General features: G+C 38.3%; 3 protein-coding genes across 3 annotated transcripts; 1 reads left to right on the top strand and 2 right to left on the bottom strand.

Annotated features, from left to right (window-relative positions):
- Positions 1 to 1,197: 1,197 nt before the first annotated feature.
- On the top strand, positions 1,198 to 7,073 carry LOC135199724 (uncharacterized). The gene is made up of 3 exons (XM_064227879.1): positions 1,198 to 1,248; positions 1,914 to 2,228; positions 6,439 to 7,073. The coding sequence occupies exons 1-3, from the start codon at positions 1,237 to 1,239 to the stop codon at positions 6,850 to 6,852; spliced, it is 741 nt and encodes a 246-aa protein (XP_064083949.1). The 5' UTR covers positions 1,198 to 1,236; the 3' UTR covers positions 6,853 to 7,073.
- Positions 3,834 to 4,767, bottom strand: LOC135200419 (uncharacterized). The gene is made up of 2 exons (XM_064229049.1): positions 4,715 to 4,767; positions 3,834 to 4,252 (listed from the first exon to the last, which is right to left on the bottom strand). The coding sequence occupies exons 1-2, from the start codon at positions 4,724 to 4,726 to the stop codon at positions 3,974 to 3,976; spliced, it is 291 nt and encodes a 96-aa protein (XP_064085119.1). The 5' UTR covers positions 4,727 to 4,767; the 3' UTR covers positions 3,834 to 3,973.
- Positions 7,074 to 8,414: 1,341 nt separating the features above from the next.
- Positions 8,415 to 9,492, bottom strand: LOC135200414 (acanthoscurrin-1-like). Its single transcript, XM_064229043.1, has 2 exons — positions 9,452 to 9,492; positions 8,415 to 9,164 (listed from the first exon to the last, which is right to left on the bottom strand). The coding sequence occupies exons 1-2, from the start codon at positions 9,461 to 9,463 to the stop codon at positions 8,556 to 8,558; spliced, it is 621 nt and encodes a 206-aa protein (XP_064085113.1). The 5' UTR covers positions 9,464 to 9,492; the 3' UTR covers positions 8,415 to 8,555.
- Positions 9,493 to 12,301: the final 2,809 nt, after the last annotated feature.

Here is a 12,301-nt window from a genome sequence, read left to right as displayed (position 1 = left end):
AATTATTTCAGTGGAATGATGATATCAACTTGTATTAAAATCGTCATGAACATAAAAGAAATACATTTAAAATCTACTGGTACTATTTACCAAGTACGTATGTAATTGTATTAATCACTGCGCCCACCTCACTTCTCGTTTTCTTCGCATTATTTTGGAAACGCTTCTCGCTACAAACCTTTAGATCCAAATGCAAGAATATGGAGTAATTCTTCTGTCTGGTAGCGGGGTTCAAACACTCATAGTCTCAGAATGAGGTCGCGTAAGAAACTATGATGCTTTATTAAATTATCAATCGTATTTTTTATAGATACTTTTTTCTCTCAAAACATGGGCCATTATATTTCCAAAACTGTTGACCGGCGAGTGATTGGAATTTGTGAATTCTTCCACACGATTATGTGCCTTGGTAAGTGATAATGATCGGTAATCACACTCACGGAGAAACAAATCCACAGCTTTGTTTGGGTACAAATATATTCAAAACCGAATCTATACTACAGAGAGCTTTCGGGAATCTGCTCTAACATATCAGTACCCACAGATATCTGTGAATTTGTTCCTCCATTCCAGGACTCGCGCTGCGATGAGTATTTTCTAAATCACGATAATAAACTTAATGTTTTATATCGTGATAACAAGATCTACTGGCTACTGAGTACACAAAACTGGTTTACAGCCAGAAGCAGAGTAATCGTTTGCAAAGACGAATTACTTACACTCTTTCAGAGCCACTGGTGTGGATTCGATCATCCCGCATTTCCTGGGAACCCTTTTAGATTATTCTGTATCATTCCTTACAATTTTTTCTTTTATCCTCTCTTTTATTCTTTTCTATAATTCATTTCGCAAACGAACCGGAAACTCAAGGTTAATTTATATTAGCCATTGTCACTTCATTTCGGTATCGCCGTCACGTGCCGCCATCTTGGATGATTTATAAAATTTATTTGTCAGAGGCCATCTTAAATTTTTCCCGTCTTATTCTCTAAAAATGCAGAAGCCATTGTGAATACAATGCACGATTATGCTTGGAACGTTTCTATAGTCATTTTTGGTCAGACTCCAAGGATTTTCAGATTGACGAACGTACACCCCATCCAGCCAAGGCTGGAGGCTCAGGTGTTTGGTGGTGGCGGGGGTGGGGGCTGGCTTAAGTATTTTGTCAGTATATAAAGCAAAGGCCAATCGACATTCAGCAGTGTAACTCAAAAGTTCTCTCAACACTAAACAACGATGAAGCTTCTGGTAAGAGATCTCGCCATCTCATCTTTCAAAAATCGCTGTTTGGTTTGAAGTGAAATCTTATAGAGTGAACCTAAATCAATTTCTTGATCTTTTAAAGTTTTCTCAAATACACCAAATAGCGTCGTCTCTTGATTCGTTTAGACAGTGACAATTAAGTTATGGCATTTTTTAATAGAAGTTAACTGGTTCCATGGAACATAAAAACACCATACCATACCATACAACATATTTGAAGTTACTATTTGCATACTACATTACAGCTTGATAATAAGCTGAGTCTTCTTGTTTTGTTGGTTGAATTTCCTGTATCCAAATATTTCAATCTTATAAACTACCTATTCAATCTCGTTATCTTACAATTATCTTAAGGGTTACCAAACAATCTTACTAAGGTTTTTGACCTTTTCTGGTTCAACTGCCTCTGTTAAAGCCATCATTTAGATGAAGTAGGGCTTCTACTCAGTTTTAAAAGATACGTATGTAAGATTCCTACAAGAGCACAGACGTACATACACCCACCCTACCACATATATACACATGCACTTAGATATGTATGATTGCTAATGTAAATTTAAGTCCCTTTAACTTTGTACTTGAGAAACTACTTGCAATAAAGTTCTAAGGTTTATTGTGATTGTCTGTGAATGGTATTACATTTTTTCCAGGTTGCTCTGGCAGTTTTGGGGTTGTGTTCAGCCCTCCCTGGTTACAGTGGCGGTTTTGGCCATGGTGGAGGCTTTGGCCATGGTGGAGGGTTTGGCCATGGTGGAGGCTTTGGCCACGGCGTAGGCTATGGTCACGGGGGAGGCTACGGCTACGGTGGAGCTCCCCTTTACGACGGCATAGTCGTAGACACTCCAGCTGTGGCAGCAGCAAAGGCCCAGTTCTACAGGCAGTACAGCAGACTGGCAGCTAAGGCAGCAGCAGCCCCTGATATCAATGCTTACGGATATCCGAGTGGTTATGGCTCCGGATGGTACTAAACACGAGGACACCACATGAAGAACCTTATATCGAAGTCTACACTGATGCTGCTTTTGTCATAAGTTACTTGTCTTTCTGTAATGTATATTTTGTTCCACGAAGCTCCACTGATTAGCAAATAAACAAAAAGCGAGATACGTATTGATTGCATTTGCCTACCGATAAATGAACTGCTTGTGTGTTTGTGTGTTTGTGTGTGGATTAATGTATTTACTAAACAAGGGTAAGAAATATTGTGAGAAATGTATCACATGCATCTCGATACATGAGTATTAGTGTTTGGATTTTCTGATAAAAATTTCACTATCAACAGGAAAGGCAGTGGACTACTATCATTAACAAGGAGAATATATCCTTATTTTATAATTGGCAAATTAGCAGAGTTTAGACTTTTATTAACTTATTTAAACAACTGAGAGTCTTTCGACGTCGGGCCTCATATTTGCCAAGCCAAATTACAGTAAATAATAATATACAATCAAACAGCTCTGTTGGGAAATGAGTAAGTTCAAGGGAAAGTATTTTATTGAGATATCTATTTGGTAATGGTTATTGATATTTCTTGTTGGCATATATTCTAACTGTAAGATCTAACGATAAAAAAAATTATTTAATCTTATTGAAATTAATTTTAGCCAGAAATCAGTTATTCGCATCAAAGTGGTTATTAGACAATTTTTATAGATATTTGAAAAAGGCAATCGTTTACTTAGGAAAATATTGTTTCTCATAGAGTTAGATTTTCCTCAGGGACAAATTGCTATACACAGTATCTTAGTATCTTACAACGAAATAGTGATTTGAATTCGGTGAGTGTCATACTCTGTGTTTTAGATGGCTATGCATCATGCCCATAAGCCTACTCAAATCATGAATACCCACCAAATACCCACCAAGATCTCTGCTCAAGCATTCTGCGACCGTCCGAAACAGAGACGTGGCAGTGCGTGCAGTGATCCCGTAGGGGGGTAGTGCTATTAGTGCATCTCACGCACGGTGCACTGTGGGCATTATTTTAGGATCTTTGCAGCGTCCCTTCGGCCCTTAGCTGCCCCCATTTTCAGTCCCCTTATTACGCCTCTATTTATATTCTTTCTTCCATCTCACTTTCCACCCTCTTCTAAAAATTGTTTCACTCCAACTGCTCTGAGGTTTTCCTCCTGTTACACCTTTGTAACCTTTTATTCTCAATTTTCCTTCCAGTGCTGAACGACCTCATAGGTCACACCACCTGGCCTTTGGTCTAAATTGTATATCTTAGTCTGTTCTAATACGTGCAATGAAAGCACGGTTTGCAACGTGGATTATATTCCCCCATTTCTAGCTTTCCCTTACAAATTTACGTTCGTTTGGGGCTTGAAAATTTTCATAGCATGCAATCAATGCCTGTCCATATGCACTTGTACCTGAACGTAGGTATGCCCCAAAAGTATATATCACCACGTACGTATGAACTTATGCATACACACATAGGGTATATATGTATATATAATACATAGGTATCCCCTGAAATTGAGTATGAGCCCTGCTTCATCTAAATGATGGTTTTAGAGAGGCAATTGAACCAGTAAAGGTCTCAAGGGTAATTCAGTCAATCTATGCTTATTTTTCATTTATTTCCTAATCAGTGAAATTTCGTGGGTCAAAATATAAATAATTTACAAATACGGGTAAAGTGACTCATGACGAAACCATTGTGACCATAAACTTTGCGACGCTTCTTCATCCTGTGTCCTCGTGTTTAGTACCATCCGGAGCCGTAACCACTCGGATATCCGTAAGCATTGATATCAGGGGCAGCTGCAGCCTTAGCTGCCAGTCGGTTGTACTGCCTGAAGAACTGGGCCTTTGCTGCTGCCACAGCTGGAGTGTCTACGACTATGCCGTCGTAAAGGGGAGCTCCACCGTAGCCGTAGCCTCCCCCATGACCATAGCCTTCACCATGCCCAAAGCCACCAGGGCCATAGCCTCCAATGTAACCAGGGAGGGCTGAGCACACTCTCAGAACCGCCAAAGCAATCTGAACAAAACATGAAACATTCAATTATAGAGAAAGGTAGTAAATCTTAGACATACAACACTTTGGAATATTCAGTTAAGAAGCTAAAGAAATTTAAATTTACATTAGCAGACACATATTCATTCATAAATGTATGTGTATGTGGTATAGTGGGTGTTTCTCGGTAAGGTCACAAACCTCTGTAAGATTATACGGTAACCCTCAAGCTAATTGTGACACCCCTACATTGGAAAGGTACCTTATAAAGATAACAATATTTGCGTGTAATTAATTCGAAGAGACTATTAATTGTTAAGTTGTATTGTCTAATTTAGCAAATAATAACTTCAAATATGTTCAGACTTAATAGTCACCATCAAAATGAGTCAAGAAATGAAACTGTTTCTGTATTTGATAAAACAGACCAAAATTCACTTCTACGAAACTGTCTCTTCAGAATGTTCAGATGGTGAGATCTCTTACCAGAACCTTCATCGTTGTTTAGATTGAAAGAACTTTTGAGTTACACTGTACTGAGTGTCGATTGGCGTTTGCTTTATATACTGACAAAATCCTTAACCCCACCCACTCTTTCACCCCTAGTCCAGGCTTCACTGATCATATATCCTGCATTCCTTGGCCAACCGCAATAATTCCTGGACTCTCCCCTTGAAGGACTCCCAAAAGCAAGATGGTCAGTCAGTAATGAAAACGTATCATAAAAATCGTCATTAGATTGCAGAACGTGATGACATTGGAAGAAATGCAGTGACAATACATCGTTTAAAATCACCTTGAATTTCCACTTCATTTACGAAATTAAGGATAAAAATAGGATTAAAACAGAAGAGAGGATTTGAATATTAACAAAGAAAACTTCAACGAAACGTTCTCACGAAAATGTGGAGAACTGAATTCACCTTAGTGGCTTTGAAAGAGTTGATAATTAATTCATCTCTCAAAGGAAAATTCAGCTGTGGTTATACTGAAATTTATTGCACTGAATTGTCCCTAAATTTTTATGTCATTATTCACAGCATTACCAATATTATCCTTATTAGTTAGATTACAAAAATAGATCTATGGGGATGTATGATTTTTTTCAAATTCTCAATCACTACTTGAAAATACATTATTTCCACTTCATGGAATGAGGCCATTATATTATCCAGCTTTTTCTTTGCAAGCAACTGTTATTCCCAGCTTCCCACATATGAAATATGCGTCCATATTCACTAATGATAGCTGCATGGATGATAAGAATGGTGTGACAGATATTAAATAAAAAATTCTACGGACAACTGAGTGCAAAGAACTTGATGGAGACCTAATGTTGAATAATCGTTCAAAAGAGTAATATCTCATCTCCCGAGCAATCAATGGGAATTCTGTCCTCAGTATTTTACGGAAAAAGCTTCAAAGTTTTTCTATATTATATTCCTAAATTCTTCTTCTCTCCTTATAAGACTTTCCCTCGTCATTTCACAAACTTGGTGGGAACTCAAGGCGATTTTACACGAGACATTGAATTATTATTATAATAGCCATCTCAAGCTGCCATCTTATGACGAAATTTTCATTTCATACATTCCTGACTATCTTTCTTTCCCACCTCATGATTGAAAACATACAAACGCTATTATCTGTGTAATGCATTGCATGATGTTATAAATAGTTTAGTCATTCAAGGTCAGTGTCCAGAGATTTTCGTGGTTGGCCAACGAAGGCAGGGCGCATGCCCCATCCAGGCTGGACTGGAGGCAGAGATTGGGGTGGGTGGGGGGGGGGGGGCGGTAGAGATATTGTCAGTATATAAAGCAAAGTCCAGCCGACATTCATCACAGTGTAACTCAAACGTTCCTTCAACAACATTCTAAGCAACAATGAGGGTTTTGGTAAGAGATCTGGCAATTTCATCTTTCTGAAGTTTTATGCTTTGGTTAGAAGTGATTTTCTTTTTTTTTGGCTTGCAAATATAGATTTAATTTTTATCTTAAAGATCTGGATATTCTTATTTTCATAAGATTTTGAATTACATTTATAGGTGGTTAAGACTATGTTTTTGTCACCAAACAATTCTTTGTAACATTTTCTCAACTACACAAAAACGGTCTCCTCTTTGAAACGTTCTAGTGGTGACTAACAGTCATCTCAAGTTGTTATAACTACTAAGAGCAACTTTTTCCACGATCTGAAAATGCTTCCAGGTTGCTATGGCAGTTTTGGGGGTGTGCTCAGCAGGCGACCCCCATCAGGCCTTCGGCTCCGGCTGGGATCCTCATGGTAGTGGAGGAGGAGGAGGTTACTACCAGCCTCTATATACTGGGCCTTTGGCTTCATCCGTTCCAGCAGGCATCGGAGGGAAGGTCATCCCTGTCTCTGATACCTACGAGGTGGCTGCTGCTAAGAATGCCTTCTACCACGCTTACCAGAGGCAGTTGGCAGCCGTTGCAAAAGGTGGCCACAAACATGATGGAGTCTCTGGCCATGGTGGAGGCTTTGGAGGACTTGGCCATGGTGGATTGTATGGTCATGGTGGAGTCTCTGGCCACGTTGGAGGTTTGGGCATGGTGGAGGTTATGGCTATGGGGGAGCTCCCATTTACGACGGCCAAGTCGTAGACACACCAGCTGTGGCCAAAGCAAAGGCCCAGTTCTACAGGCACTACAGCCAAGCCGCAGCTGCGGCTGCAGCGGCCCCTGATATCGATGCTTACGGACACCAGAAGGGTTATGGCTCCGGATGGTACTAAGCTCGAGGATACCGGATGAAGAACCTCATGTTTATATTCATGTTGCTTTTGTCTTGAGTTACTAGTCTCTAAATATATTGTATATTTTGTTCCTCCATCTCTCACTGATTAGTAAATAAATACTTGAAGAAGTACATAGAATTTTACTCCATTTGCCTCCCAGTGGTTAATTCATATTATTTTGGAGCGATATCAAAAGGTTTATAGATAATAGCCATTTAACATACACATCTAGTGTTCATATTAGTTCCCGACGTTTCGTAATTACATCATCAAGAGATTATCTGAGTGGCACATATTTCACAGGGAATGCACATTCATAGTATATAACTTTAGAAGTGACTGCTTTCCTTTGAATTTGTGATTTATATTTGTCGAGAATTACTCAAATGTTACTCTGTATAAAATAATTCAATTTTATGTTAGTTTCCCCAATGTAATTAGTACATGAACATTTTCCTGCCATAGGAAATAATCTGATCCAGAAGTATTGATATTAGGATCAGCTGTGCCCGTTAATATCCTCTTGTGTGGCGTATAAATGTCATTGCCCCGTATCTCTGACACTTACGTGGGATCCACAAAAGGGCTCCATAAGGTTTGTACACTTTGACAGTCACAGGAGGGTCAGCTTACAGACTGATAGAGCTGTAAAACTTAGATTGAAAGTCAAGATTTTAAAATCATCGGGCAAATGCCCAACATTCAGGAACGAAGTACTTCAGAATCTTTTCTGATCAAACACATAACCACACCATTCCCAAAATAGTAAACAATACAACAACGGACCAAAGATATGGTCAATTAGATTTAAAAAGGTAGAAAGATGAATCGGTGGTTTGAGGATTTAGACATAGGCAAACAGTGGAGTACGAACAACTAATTGGTGGAAAGAGGATAATTCAGTTCAGGAAACAAAGTAAAGGAAAGGAAACTAAGAACGTTGGATGAATAATGTGAAAAAGGTGCTGGAACCAAAGGCTTTACGCTTTAGATTCCAGGAAGTGCAAGACTGGGTGGAATACCAAATCGAGTAGTGAAATGCAAGGAAATTACATTGCATGGTCCCCACTGAGCTGAGGACCTTCCTGGGCGGTTCTGTATTAAATTACTGTTTTGGAAGTTTTCTACACTAAAAAAGTCCTTAAACAGCTGAGGATCCTCTTGTGTTGATATCTGAAGCTGATGATATTTTAGCAATTTTCTACACAGGAGCTTTAGCAAGTAGATAATGAATTTGGTACTGATTGTAAGATTGTTACTCCTCATAGTAAGGGAAGGAATTTATATATATTATGAATATCTATATATACATTTATATGTATCAGTGTATGTATGTATGTATGTATATAACTCTTTTCTTATCTCTTCAAAACAAACATAAGATAATATGATTTATCCATTGAAAGGATAATACAGTGAAGATTCAAGTATTTCTTCTGCTTTTTATTTGCTAATCAGTGGGACTTCGTAGAGCAAAATATACATCATACATACAGACAAGTAACTCATGGACAAAAGCAACATCACTATAGACTTTGATGTAAGATTCTTCATCCGGTGTCCCCTTCCTTAATACCATCCGGAGCCATAACCCTTCTGGTTTCCGTAAACATCAATATCAGGGGCTGCTGCAGCCTTAGCTCCCAGTCGGCTGTAGTGTCGGTAGAACTGGGCTTTTGCTGAGGACACAGCTGGAGTGTCTACAACTATGCCGTCGTACAGGGGAGCTCCACCGTAGCCATAGCCTCCACCATGGCCTCCACCATGGCCTCCACCATGTCCAAAGCCTCCACCATGTCCAAAGCCTCCACCATGTCCAAAGCCTCCACCGTGTCCAAAGCCTGCTCCACCATGGCCAAATCCTCCTCCACCATGTCCAAAGCCTCCTCCTCCATGTCCATATCCTCCACCATGGCCGTGGCCACCTTTTGCAACGGCTGCCAACTGCCTCTGGTAAGCGTGGTAGAAGGCATTCTTAGCAGCAGCCACCTCGTAGGTATCAGAGACAGGGATGACCTTCCCTCCGATGCCTGCTGGAACGGACGAAGCCAAAGGCCCAGTATATCGAGGCTGGTAGTAACCTCCTCCTCCTCCTCCGCCTCCATGAGGATCCCAGCCGGAGCCGTAGACCTGATGGGGGTCGCCTGCTGAGCACACCCCCAAAAATGCCAACATGACCTGGAAGCATTTTCAATTCATGAAGTAACATAGTTTTAGTGGTTATAATACCCTGAACTGTATGTTATCATATATATGTCAATATCAGTTTGAAAATTATTGGTCATTATTAAAATTTTTCAAATGATGAGCCTTTTCTGTGTATTTTGAAGGTTTTATGAACCGGTTAATTGTAGAGTAAGACAGTGATCTGAACACCCTTTAGAAGTAATCGTAAGTCAAATGAAGAATGAAAGTTGAATTAATATTCTCAAACCAAAACACGAAACTTTCTAAAGATCTCTTACCAGAACCTTCATCGTTGCTCAGTATTGAAAGAGCTTTTGAGTTACTCTGTGATGAATGTCGACTGGTCTTTGCTTTATATACAGGCAAAATCTTTAACCCAGTCCCTCCTCCCCCACCTCAGCCTCCAGTTCCGACTGCATGGGCACAAGCTCTGCCTTCGCTGACCAACCACGAAAATCCCTCACTGACCAAAAAAAAATAAAAATAAAAATAAAAAACTCTTAAAACATGATATGCACAGTCATGCATCTTTAAAAGAATAATGCTGAAAGCAAGATGGCCTACAATGAATAGGTTATAAAACTCGGCGCAAGATGGCAGCACGTGACAGAGAACCAAAGGGGAGTGACAATGTCTCATATAAAATCACATTGAGTGTCCGCTTCGTTCGCAGAACGACCAATAAATAAAATAGATCAAAAGAGAAGCAAGAATTGTAAGAATAAAAGAGACTAATCCAAAGTCGTACTCTGGAAAACCTGGATGACTGAATTCATTGAATCCACATACTCACGTCAACCGCTCTAAAAGAGTAAATAATTCATCTTGAAAACGATCATTCATCCTTAGGTTTTAATCCCGTTAGGTGTACCTAATTGTCAGTAAACTTCTGTATCGTTGTTTATCTTAATATTATTACTATTACTATCATCACCATTACTATACTATTCTCATTGCTTGACATGGACATAAATTCATATGGAAGAAGTCAGAAATCACAATCTCTATTTTTCTTTATTTGCAAAATTCAAGAAAATTCAATGATATAGGTTCATGTTGATGAATACATTCATAGAATTAACGCCTGAGAATCCTAATTAAAACGTCATATTTCCCTCGCAGAAACATTTCTCTCAAACGTTTATACGAAATTCAAAGCTAATTAGACGATATACTTAAACGAATGAGTAGAAACCCAATTCGTGTTCTCATATTGAATACTCTGTTTTGCTCCATGAAAAATATGTATTAGCCCATTCAGTAAATAACGTGCTATCCTTCGTGTTTGACACAGATATGAAGCAAAATAAAAAAATTAAATTGTGATTGTCAGTTTCAATAAAACCCTTAATGTTCTATGATCAATTACTGCTTCCCAATTTGTCGGTCGTTTGTGATGAGCAATTTCGGCTCGTCTGGCAAAAAAAAAAAAAAAAAAACTGGTTTTGTTCCATTGTTGCTGTATTGTGAATGATAAATAAGAATATATTCTTTTTCAAAAGTGGTCCATCAGCAGTGAACTTCATAGTTAATATGACACACACACACATATACATTATATATATATATATATATATATATATATATATATATATATATATATATATGGTATATATATATATATATATATATATATATATATATGTATATATAAATATAAATAATTATATATATATATATATATATATATATAAATATAAATAATTATATATATATATATATATATATATATATATATATATATATATATATATATATATATATATATATATATATATATATATATATTACGAAAAGAATTCATTTTAAAATCTCTAAAACCTTCTGTGCCTTAAATATAATAACCACAAAATAAAAACGTGTTAATAAGGCTGTAGTTCTAATCTGAAGACCAAGAGAACTGAATCCTGCACTTTGCCATTTGGTACTTGAGTTCGTTACTTAGTGTTTGTGTGTGGGTGGATGTTTCTTCGGGTCTGGACGGGTTAAAGGCGGTTGGTGGTTGTCCCTTCTCCTCAGCATCTATACTGAGAAAAATCAGTATTAAACCACGCATCTTTCAACTGGTTTCGTGAAAATCATTTCCAAACAAAACTGGAAAAGGAGGTTCTGGAAGACAAGGCTGAGATTCCTTTCTAGATCCCTCAGGGTTTTAGATTCCTCAGGCCTTTTCAGGTTCTTCAGGCATTTTTAGATTCCTCAAACCTTTTCAGGTTCTTCAGGCCTTTTCAGATTCCTAAGTCATGTAATAGACCGAAGATAACTCGCCTCGTGTAAAGAAGGCAATTGCTTTGTCAGGGACATTTGTCTCACAGTTAAACGAATACAGTGCAGCTCAAATCCCTTCTGCTACTCCACGTCCAATAAAGATTTCGTGATTTCACAGCGTATGAATTAGGATAAAACACAACCCTTTTCTTAAAGGATACAGTTTAAAAAATCCTTAAGACTTTTCCTAGTTACTTCCAAGGCAGTGATATAAATAAAAGACAAGATACGACCCATTGCTCGAATGTAAATCTTGGTATAATGTTAAGGGAATACAATTAAAATACTTAAGCTTTTCATTATTTACACAGCAATGATATAAATAAGGAGAAAATGGGAGAACCATTACTTGAATTTAAATTACGGTATGTTGCTAAAAAATACTATTAAAATTCCCAAGCTTTTCGTGGACTCCTGTCCTCATCTTCAGGAGGGGAATGAAACGAAATGTGAGTATCTATGCAGACTGAATTTTTATTTATAATGTTAGATTATAGTAAGTCTCTGCTTGATCTTGTGATTACTTGACCCATCTGATTAGTTGTGGGTAGGCTGCCCATCTGTTGCTGTTTAATGAGAGGGAGCAGATGGGCAGCTTTTAATCCAACCATAGGTCACAAAGGTCACGGAGGAGTAAGTCAGAATCATTACCATTCATTACGAATCTAGGGATCTTAGTTTCTCTATGAACATGCCTGGCATTTATCGTAGCTCAAGTATTCACCATAAAGGAGGTAGCGCCATCAGTGCAACTCACGCGTTGCACTGTAGGCATTACCTAAGGTTCTGTGCAGTGGCCCTTCGGTCCATAGCTGCAGCCCCTTTCATTCCTCCTGTTAAGCCCTGAATTCATTGTATGA

Source organism: Macrobrachium nipponense, chromosome 26 (genome assembly GCF_015104395.2).
Source record: "Macrobrachium nipponense isolate FS-2020 chromosome 26, ASM1510439v2, whole genome shotgun sequence".
Taxonomy (NCBI): domain Eukaryota; kingdom Metazoa; phylum Arthropoda; class Malacostraca; order Decapoda; family Palaemonidae; genus Macrobrachium; species Macrobrachium nipponense.
The sequence above is the reverse complement of the archived record's forward strand: the minus strand, read 5'-3'. Positions and strand labels throughout refer to the sequence as shown.